This window comes from Eschrichtius robustus, chromosome 1 (genome assembly GCF_028021215.1).
Source record: "Eschrichtius robustus isolate mEscRob2 chromosome 1, mEscRob2.pri, whole genome shotgun sequence".
Classification (NCBI taxonomy): Eukaryota; Metazoa; Chordata; class Mammalia; order Artiodactyla; family Eschrichtiidae; genus Eschrichtius; species Eschrichtius robustus.
In genome coordinates this window covers 165,821,566-165,831,629 of record NC_090824.1, presented here as the reverse complement: position 1 = coordinate 165,831,629, position 10,064 = coordinate 165,821,566, and the positions used below count along the sequence as shown (strand labels likewise).

General features: G+C 53.1%; 1 protein-coding gene across 1 annotated transcript; it reads right to left on the bottom strand.

The window, feature by feature from the left end:
- Window positions 1-695: 695 nt before the first annotated feature.
- MEX3B (mex-3 RNA binding family member B) lies at window positions 696-4,226 on the bottom strand. The gene is made up of 2 exons (XM_068537999.1): window positions 3,599-4,226; window positions 696-2,766 (listed from the first exon to the last, which is right to left on the bottom strand). Exons 1-2 carry the CDS (start codon window positions 3,876-3,878, stop codon window positions 1,319-1,321), a joined length of 1,728 nt encoding a protein of 575 aa, XP_068394100.1. The 5' UTR covers window positions 3,879-4,226; the 3' UTR covers window positions 696-1,318.
- Between the last annotated feature and the right edge of the window lie 5,838 nt (window positions 4,227-10,064).

Below are 10,064 nucleotides of genomic sequence, written 5' to 3'. Positions count from 1 at the left end.
AGTTTTACCTTTATTATGTAGAACTTTAAATGTCAGAAAAATAAAACTCTTGATACAATTTCAAATCTTGTCTCAGCAAATATAATATTAGTATTTGACCATGAGGTTAAAGGCCCTTTATCATAAAATAAAATATACTTTGTTTTTTTAAACTTTGCTCAGTAAAGTACATTTAAGCTCAAGTAACATCACCTACATATACATAAACAAGTGGTAAACAAATGTATTAAAATAGAAATACTAAAACTATAGTGGTGCAACAGAATTTTTGTAACTTGCACTGAATTCTATTTATACAAATGTTAGAAAGCATCAACAGTTCCTTTTGACATGTTTATACATTTCCGTTTTTTTGTAATAATATAGAATAAAATATGCTTTATATCACTGAATAGAAAATATGCTGGGTGAAGCAGATCTAGAAGATTTGTCTGAACCTATAAAATCTCCATCCCAACAGAATACTGTTCAAAACATTACACATTTTATGGTTTGTAATTCCGTCACAATTGTGTGATTATTAAAATAATACAGTGTTCTTTGCCATAAGGCCATACTAAAATAAAAAGATTTAACCCAGCTACAAAAAAGTTCACTGAACTTAAATTAAAATACTTGTAAACATCTTTGCAATATGAAATATAATTTTTCAAGTCAAAAAAGAATAAAATACTTCAATCTGTATTAATGCAATTTCTCTTTAAAACTTTTAAACGTTTTTTAATATATAAGAGATATGTTACAGTTTCTTTAACTTTAATAAAGCTGCAGTATCCTGGTTTCACAGGAACTCCTGGCCCTTCCACGAACATTCAAAAAGGATCCACTGTGTTCTATAATAAGCATCGTAGGAACCCAGCCACAAAGGGGAACACACTAAAACAGTCCACACATCCCATAGCACTATTATTATCATCTTCATCATAATAATTATTGTTCATTTTTTCCTACTTTAAGAAAATGGAAAACTTGTGGGGTTTTCTTCTTTTGGAAGCTTCCTATTAAGTACAGTGTAAAAACTATCATTACTACAATGTCGCCGTTCCTATTATTTATAGAGCATGCATTTAAGGTGGTTCGGAGGTTTCCCAGGCTACAGTACTCTTGATGCAGATATCCTGGCAAGTTCCTTTGTTTAAAAATTTAAATTTAAAAAATGAGCGGATACTACAGCTTTCCAAGCTCCTCTTCGGATCTCAGAGTGTGAGCAGGGAGGCGGGGAGGAGAAGGTGGGGCACCAAGGAGGCAAAGAGGCGCTGGGGAGTGAGGATGGAGGAAAGCGGGTTCTCCATCCCCCGCGTGGTGCGCGCCGCCGCCTTCAAGAAAAGATGCGGATGGCCTGAGTGACCGCGGTGTGGCAGACCGGGCATTCAGGCTCACTCTTCTCACAGATGCGGTTGGCGCACTCCATGCAAAAGAGGTTGTGGCCGCAGGGCACCAGGGCGGCGATTACTTCGCTCTCAAAGCACACGGAGCAGTCACGGCTGCCCTTACGCCGCAACCCAGAGGAGGAGGATGAAGAGCTGGAGGAGGAGCTGGACGAGGACGAGGAGCCGGATGTGTCCGACGGCTGCAGGCCTGGCAGCTGCGCCCCCAGGCCGTTGGCATAGGCGGCGTAGGCCAGGCCCCCTCCGCCCGGGTCGCTGCGCACCCGGCGAGCCAGGTGGTGCTCGCCCGCCCCCGGAGCCATGTGCAAGGGCGGGGACAAACGGGGGCAGCTGGTGCCCGGGTGCAGCCGGCGGTGCACCAGCAGCCCCAGGTTGGCGTTGGAGGGCGCGCTGGCGCCGCCCCCGGGAAAGACCACAGAGGAAGACGAAGCAGACGAAGATGCAGAGGAAGAGCAGGAAGAGGACACGGGAGCTGCAGGTCCGCCTCCCGGGGACCTCTCAAACTGGGCCCAGAGAAGTGGAGCCCCAGGCGGTGGGGCGGGAGCCGGGTCGAAGGTGGGCTGTAGCTCAGGACAGCCGTCAGGGGAAGGCACAGAAGCTTCCCCCGCCGTGTAGGTGTATCCATTGCCATTGTTGTTGTTTCCGTTGTGAGCAAAGCTGAGCGCGGGGCTGGGGGGACTATAGTCCGCCAGGCGTGGGGTGGCAGCTGCACTGCCGCTGGTCCCCCCGCCGAAGTAAGAGTCTGTGGAGGCGCTGCCAAGCGAGCTGGAGCTGTCGTTGCGATAGCTAGAGAAGGGCTTGCGGCCCGGAGTGGGCGTGATGCTGGGGGTGGGCTTGCTCCAGAGGCTGCCTGGGCCGGACCCGCCGGACCCATGATGCAGATCAAAGCCCACATCCGTGCCATTGGCGTGGAAGTCGTTCTCATCTGTGAGCTCAATGATGCCGCCAGTGCGCAGGGCGATGTGCGCCTCGATCTCCTCGCGAGCTCGGTCCACGTTCTCAGGCATGCCGGTCACCTCGAACACCGGCTCCTTGTCGCGGCTGGGCGTCACGATGTACGTGTGCGTCTGCTGCTGGATGCGCTTGATCGTGGCGCCCTTGGGCCCCACCACGAGCCCCACCACGCGGTAGGGCACCCGCACCTGGATGGTGGTCTGCCCCGGCAGGTTAGGCGGCCCGGGCACTGCGCCGTTGAGCGCCGTGTTCTTATTCCGCGAGGCGCGGATCATGGAGAAGTGCTCGGCGGCAGAGATGATCTCCCTCCGAGCCATGGCCACATCCTCCTTCCTGCCCGTCACAACAAAGACAGGCTCCTCCCCACGAACCGGGGTCTTGATATAAGTGTTGGTCTTCGCCCGCAACGCTTTGATTTTACAACCTGGGAGCCAGAGTGCAGGGGAGGGAGTGGGAGAGAGAGACAGACACGCCCATTACCCCGGGGTAACCGCGGAGACCTGGGACTGCCCGCGTACGGGGCAGCGGGAAGGCAGAACGCGCGATGGGCGGAAAGGGGGCGGCTCCCTCACAGACCCCGGGCCGCTCCACGGGCTGGGAAGCGGGTTCCACCCGCGAGGCGCTCGAGGAACAGTCCGTTGGCTGCCCAGCCCTCCCCCAGTGACTGCAGTCGTCCCGAGCCAAACCCGAGAATCCCAGGAAAAGTCAGCTGGGGAGATGCCGCTGGGATCCAGCGGGACGCGCCGCCGTCCGCCCTGAAGACGCGGCAAGGGGATTCGGGGAAGGCGACCGAAGGCCGAGATCCTCCAGCGCGGGGGGGACTGGTGGGAATGGGGGGCAGTCCCGGGACCCATTGTTCCTCCTCTGGGCTCCATTCCGCTTTGCAGAAATCCAGAATCCTCCTCCCATCCGATGCTTACTCCTCCTCCTCCCCCCTCCCAAAGGACCGATCAAAGGCCCCCTCCCCCAAGCATCTTATATTTAAATTCTATTTCCCGGGTTGGGCTGGGTGGGGGGCGCTAGGGGAGAAGGCAGTGATTTTCGCAGGAGAAAGTGCATCCTGCCGTGGCCGCGGCGCGGCTCTGGGAGACAGCCTGCCTGCACTTTCTTTGTCTGGGGCGCCGGCCCTTCGCGCGGCTCTTCCTCCCTCCCCAAGGCTCCCCGGCGCCGCGGATCTCGATTCCTCTCCCGCCTTCCCCGCGGGGCGGTGGCCCGAAACCCTCTCACTTCCAGCTGCCCATCCCTGCCGGACCCACCTTGCCGCCCCACGATCTCGGCGACATGCTCGGAACTGGGCACCGGCACGCACTCGGTCATGTTCACGCTCTTCTTCCTCGGCTCGCTGTCGTACAGAGACGCGCCCTCGTCACTGTCCAGCCCCAGCAGGGAGAGCTGGTCGAGCGCGAGCTGCAGGGCTCTTTGGTCATCCAGGGTCTCTCCCCCGCCGCTGCCGACGCCGCCGCCTCCCCCTCCGCCGCCTCCCCCGCCGCCGCCGCTGCCGTTGCGCTCCAGGTCTGCAAACAGCGAGCTGGGCATCGCTCGGCCGTGCGCACCGCGCCCCGCCGGCCCTCTGCTCAGCGGCGAGAAACTGCGGCCACAAAGGCAGCCGGGAAGCGAGTGGTCAGGGGAGGGGAGGCCGGCCGGCTGCAGAGGGCTCCGTTGCTCCTTTCTCGGCGCCGGGAAGAGTGGGTCGCTCCTTGCGGTCCGCGCCGGGCAGTGGCTGCGGGAGCCCCCGCCTGGGTCCCCACCCCAGATCTGCTGGCGGGTGGGGTGGGGGCAGAGCTCGAGCGGCGGCCGCGCGTGCCCCCCAAGTGCCCGGCTGGCTGGCCACAATGCCGAGCGAGAAGCGAGCAGGCGAGCGACAGCAGCGTTTCTTTAAGGAGCCCCTCCCCGGCTCCTCCACTCCCTCCCGCCCGCCCGCCCGCCCGCCCGCCAGCCCTCACTCAGCGCTTTTTCCTCCTCTCCTCCCCGCCTCTTGACTGAGCCTCTGCAGCCAGACGGCTCCAGAGGGGGACGAGGGAGGCGCAACGTCACCGGCGGGAGCTGACTCTACAATGCTACTGACACTATCGCTGGGGGAGGCGATTGGCGCGCGCCGGGCCGGGGGCGGGCGGAGGCCGCAGGCTGAGCGAGCGGAGAGCGAGCGCCCCCCCACCGCCGCGCTCGCCGCAGCCCGCCCCGTCCTCCTCCCGGCCGCGCCCCTCCCCCGCCGCCGCTAACGCCTCTCTTTGTTGTCTAATGCGGGACCGGCAGGCTCGGGACACTTGCCTGCACCTATCAACCGAGGACGGTCACTGTCTCCAGGTCTCCTCCCTCTCCAGATTAAGAAAAGGAAACGCGCCCAACTCTGATGCCAGGGGCCCGGCTCTAAGAGACTGGTCCTTAGAAAGTCCCGTTAGTGTCCCCCAAATAAACCACCCCTAGAACCAAAGATGCCACTGGAAGAAGCGTCTATTGTCTGCCCAAAAGGCGGTCCGAGCCCTCGGACCCGAAAGGCATGTCTCGAGGTCCTGGTGCGCACTGGCAAAGTGGCCCCCGGCGCGGGCTGCCCACCTGCACGGGAGCGCAGGAGACACAAAGGCAAATGCCCGGCCGCATCGCCGCTCGTGCGCGCGCGCGCCCGCAATTCTGTCCCCTTGGGCAACACTTCGCCCAACTGGCCCTGAAACTGCGGATCAGAAAGCCAGAAACCGGTTGCAGCGCGGACCTGGCCGGCCCCGCCTCCGGCGACCTCCGGAACGCACCGCGCTGGGGTCCTGCACATGCCATGCGCGCCAGCTGAGACCCCGCGGGCGCTGATACGCGCACGAGCGCCGCGCCTGCACCGCTGGGACGCCGGCCATACCTCCAGCGGGCGGTGCGGGCGTGCGCGCCCGCTGCTCTCAGGTCCCTCCCCGCCCCACGGTCGGGCCTGCGCAGTGCGCGCGAGGAGCGGGCGGGCCCTTTAAGGAGGGCGCGGCGGAGCGCGCCGGCCCCTCCCGCAGTCCCGCCCAAACGGGAGGTGTGCGCTCGCCTCCCGGCCGCTCTTTGTGCGTTTCTCGGGGTGGGGGTGGCGTCGGAGGGAGGGTGCGACGGGACCGGCCGGCAGGGACGGCGAGCTGCGCCCCCTCCCGGATCTCCTGGGGGCCGCCTCCGAGCGCTAGGAAGAAGAAAGGAGGCTTTGAGGGGCGGGCCGGAACGGGGCACGCTGCCCGCCGGGCCCGCCACTCGATCCCTCTCCGCCCGAGTCCCCCTCCGCCGCCGACCCGGGCGGATGCCCCCGGGTCCCGGCGCGCGCTCCCCTCCCTTGTTCCGGGCGCCGCCTGGCTCGCCGGGCCCCCTGCGCCTGGCCGGGGCCGTTCCGCAGAGCGGCCGGGGCCGCGGTTCGCGGAGTCGGCCAACGTTGGTGCAGCGGCACTCCTGCTGAGGACAATGAGGCCATGTGGCCGCAACCGCAGACAGGCTTGCTCGGGAATCCTCGTGGTGCCGCGGGGCGATCTCGGGACTCGAAGACAGCGGCTCCCCCAAGTGCTCCCTGCGTGACCCAGGGAAGAGGGAGGGAGCGCCCCGGGCCTTGGTTTCTCATCCATAAAATATGGGAAACCATTCCAGCCCTCCCCACCTCGTGGGTTCTGGGAATAAAATGTGACAATAGGTGGGAGCGCACTTTGCAGGCAGACAGGCAAACGCCTTTTGAGAAAACGAAGGTGTTTTTCCTTCCTTGCTCACCTGGAGCTGTCTTGGCAAAGAGGTGCTGATTATTTCCTTAGGGAAATGAGACTTAGAAGCCACTTACAGTGGTTATTTCCTCAGGATGTTTACATCAGCTTCCTGGTGTGTGTTTTGCTTCAAAGGGAAAGCTTGGTGAGGGGGCAGGGATTGGGGTGGTGGGCGTGCTGATTCTTCTGAGAGAGCCACCACCTAGACCTCCAGTAGAGAATTCCTGTATTTTTTTAACCTGGTTTATGGACTCAAGTCCTACCAATTTGAGAATGAGGAGGGAGTGCCCTTGAGGATTCCTGCCGACATGGAGGGCTGGGAATAAAGGGTCCTGGCTGGGGAGGGCCACAGAGGAGGCCCAGCCTGGAGTCCCTCACTAAGGGCCTGTAAACACCGAGACAGACAGGAAAAGCCCTCCTGAGTCCTTGGCATTTGTATCTTGCCGACACAACAGGCTAGCTTTGGCCTCTCAACTCTGTTTCTAGGGACTTCATAGACTCTGGATTGCGCCAACTGAGGTTTCTTTTTTCAAATCACAAACATGATGAAGGTAAAGTTGTTCTTCAGCTTCCACAGCTGATGAGGCCTGTACCCAGGTAAATGGGGGCCCTCCTCCCCAGGGTTGCCTGTGCTAGGGACCAGGCCTGCCATACATCCTCCCCCTCCTACCTGCAGTGTTAAGCTTTCAGATGGTCAATTCAGAAATTGGTTTGGAGAACTGGATGCTTCCGAGTCCCTGGGTCATTCCCAGGAAGGTGAATACACTTTGTGAAAGTGACATGTTTCGTATCTCTCTTCCCTACTAGATCAGGAAGACAGGAGCTCTACCTGCCTGTAAGTGCAAATGTTCAATGAAATCACCCATCTCACCACCGCCCCCCCCCCCCCCCGCATGAAGGATAAGCTAAAACTCTGACCACAGGAATTCATGGAAAGCTGCCAATCACGAGGTGCCCACGACCTTCCATGTAGCCCAGGTCACCCTCCAAGGGCCAGAATGCTTCAGTTAAACCTATACAAAGGTCAGCATGGTTTTCTGAAGACACCCACAAAATCAAAGCCCCTCCTGAGGGTAGGAGGGGGATGACTGTGGTGGCAGCAGCTGGGATGGCTGACGGATCCGGTTCCCAGTCCAGCTCTGTCCCAGTGTTTTTTGCCTGCAAAAAGAAGGTAGTGTCCCGCTTTCCATCTGCTTCCGGGGTGGAGGGTGGTTTAGCAAATGGATAATGATAGTAAAAGGTGACTCATTGTATGTTGCAAAGTCCTAAGCAGATGTATTGGTAAGTGGGTGCTTTCCCCACTGCCACTTCTTATCTACTTGTATCCAGTAATGACTGATCAGGGTTATTTTCTGACACTTGAACGCTATTATAAAAGGAACGATCTGGAAATTTTAATTCACAGTTAATGGCTTGAATAAGCCAAGACATCATAAAACTTGCAAAGTCCAGTTCTGTTTTTAAATGGATAATACACCCAACCCCAAAGTTTCTGGTTAGACTTTCCCAGGCGCCTTTAGGACCCCAGAGCTTAACTACTTTTCCTGATACAGGACATGTTCCCTAAGGACGTCCTCGATGTAGCCATATTATTTTTTTTATTAGCACAAGAGAGAAGCTTGCAGAATGTGATCTGGTAAGATAATAGAGAAGTTCAGTTGTCATAAAATAAGAAAAGGTAAAAACAAACCAAGATTAGCAAAAGACCACCTTGTTCTTGTTTCCAGAGGCTCCAAACTATTTTGCACACAGCTTGCTTCCTCTTGCAAACTAAATAGCTGGCAAAAGAAACTAAAATCCTCGTGGGAAAACAAGCACACTTTCAATCAACTCATTCAACATTATCGAGCACCTACATACTTTTTTAAAGGCACAGAGGAAAGTGCTGAAGCTACAGAAATGAAAAAGACAGAGGAAGCCTTTCCCTTGAAGGCAGTCTTGTCCAAATCCAGTTCCCAGCAGGGGTAAGTGCCCAGAGGGTAGTAAATCTGCCTAGGGTCCCAGGAAGCCTTCCCAGAGATGTGGATATTTGAGTTGTACTTTCAAAGGATGACATTAATTGAGACTAGTGCCTAGCATAGCATATGATATCTCGTAGGAACTCAATTAATGTTTATTAAATGAGTGAGTGAGCCAGATTGAGAAGGCTTAAGGTGTAACTTTCTTAAATATGTGGATGAATAACAGTCTCTGGGAAACAGCTCAGATTACTTCAGCCACAACTACATGATTTTGAATAATAATAACCACAAGTAATACTTATTAAGCACTTATTATGTGCCTGGCAGTTTTACCAAATGCTTTATAATGCAGTATCTTATTTAATCCTCTTAACTACTGAGGTCAATACTTTTATTATCTCCATTTTACACATGAAAATAGGTTAAGTCACTTGCCCAAGGAGAGGCACATTTATTCTTTTCCTTAAGGAGTACCCTTAAAATGATGTAATCTTCAAATATTAGATCCACTATTGAACCTAAGGTCTTGAAGCTAGTAAGTGGTACTTGAGCCTGTGATCTTAATCAACCCTAAGTTCCTTCCCATCTCTGAGCCATGGTTCCTCAGAGAGGAAATATTTCCAGCCCTGCTTCTGTAATGATCACATGTGTGAAGGGACTTGAAAGCATTTTGTTTTTCTGATGTTCTGTGGTTTTTATATCATTAACGTGTATGTGACATATAATACATGGAACACACATATTTTAAGAATATTTTAATAATATGGGAAATGTTCTCCTTATGTTGAACGAACACAGAAAAGGAGATAAGGAGTGTGTGTGTGTGTGTGTGTGTGTGTGTGTGTGTGTGTGTGTCAGTGTTACTAAACACTCAATAAGCATTAGAAAAAGCAAATGATGTATGGAAACACAAAAGACCCCGAATACCCAAAGCAATCTTGAGAAAGAAAAACGGAGCTGGAGGAATCAGGCTCCCTGACTTCAGACTATACTACAAAGCTACAGTAGTCAAGACAGTATGGTACTGGCTGAAAAACAAAACAAAAACAAAAACAAAAACAGAAATATAGATCAATGGAACAGTATAGAAAGCCCAGAGATAAAGCCACACACCTACGGTCACCTAACCTATGACAAAGGAGGCAAGAATATACAATGGAGAAAAGACAGTCTTTTCAATAAGTGGTGCTGGGAAAACTGGACAGCTACATGTAAAAGAATGAAATTAGAACACTTCCTAACACCATACACAAAAATAAACTCAAAATGGATTAAAGACCTAAATGTAAGACCAGACACTATCAAACTCTTAGAAGAAAACATAGGCAGAGCACTCTATGACATAAATCACAGCAAGATCCTTTTTGACCCACCTCCTAGAGAAATGGAAATAAAAACAAAAATAAACAAATTGGACCTAATGAAACTTAAAAGCTTTTGCACAACAAGGAAAACCATAAACAAGACAAAACGACAACCCTCAGAATGGGAGAAAATATTTGCAAATGAAGCAACTGACAAAGGATTAATCTCCAAAATTTACAAGCAGCTCATGCAGCTCAATATCAAAAAAACAAACAACCCAATCCAAAAATGGGCAGAAGACCTAAATAGACATTTCTCCAAAGAAGATATGCAGGTTGCCAGCAAACACATGAAAGAATGCTCAACATCATTAATCGTTAGAGAAATGCAAATCAAAACTACAACGAGATATCACCTCACACCAGTCAGAATGGCCATCATCAAAAATTCTACAAACAATAAATGCTGGAGAGGGTGTGGAGAAAAGGGAACCCTCTTACACTGTTGGTGGGAATGTAAATTGATACAGCCACTATGGAGAACAGTATGGAGGTTCCTTAAAAATCTAAAAATAGAACTACTATACAACCCAGCAATCCCACTACTGGGCATATACCCTGAGAAAACCATAATTCAAAAAGAGTCATGTACCAAAATGTTCATTGCAGCTCTATTTACAATAGCCAGGACATGGAAGCAACCTAAGTGTCCATCAACAGATGAATGGATAAAGAAGATGTGGCACATATATACAATGG

Bases quoted from the DNA above. Each gene is read 5' to 3' on its own strand.
- MEX3B (XM_068537999.1), bottom strand. From the start codon at position 3,878: ATGCCCAGCTCGCTGTTTGCAGACCTGGAGCGCAACGGCAGCGGCGGC. The intron at 2,767-3,598 runs GTGGGTCCGGCA...TCTGGCTCCCAG, and splicing joins CGAGATCGTGGGGCGGCAAG to GTTGTAAAATCAAAGCGTTG.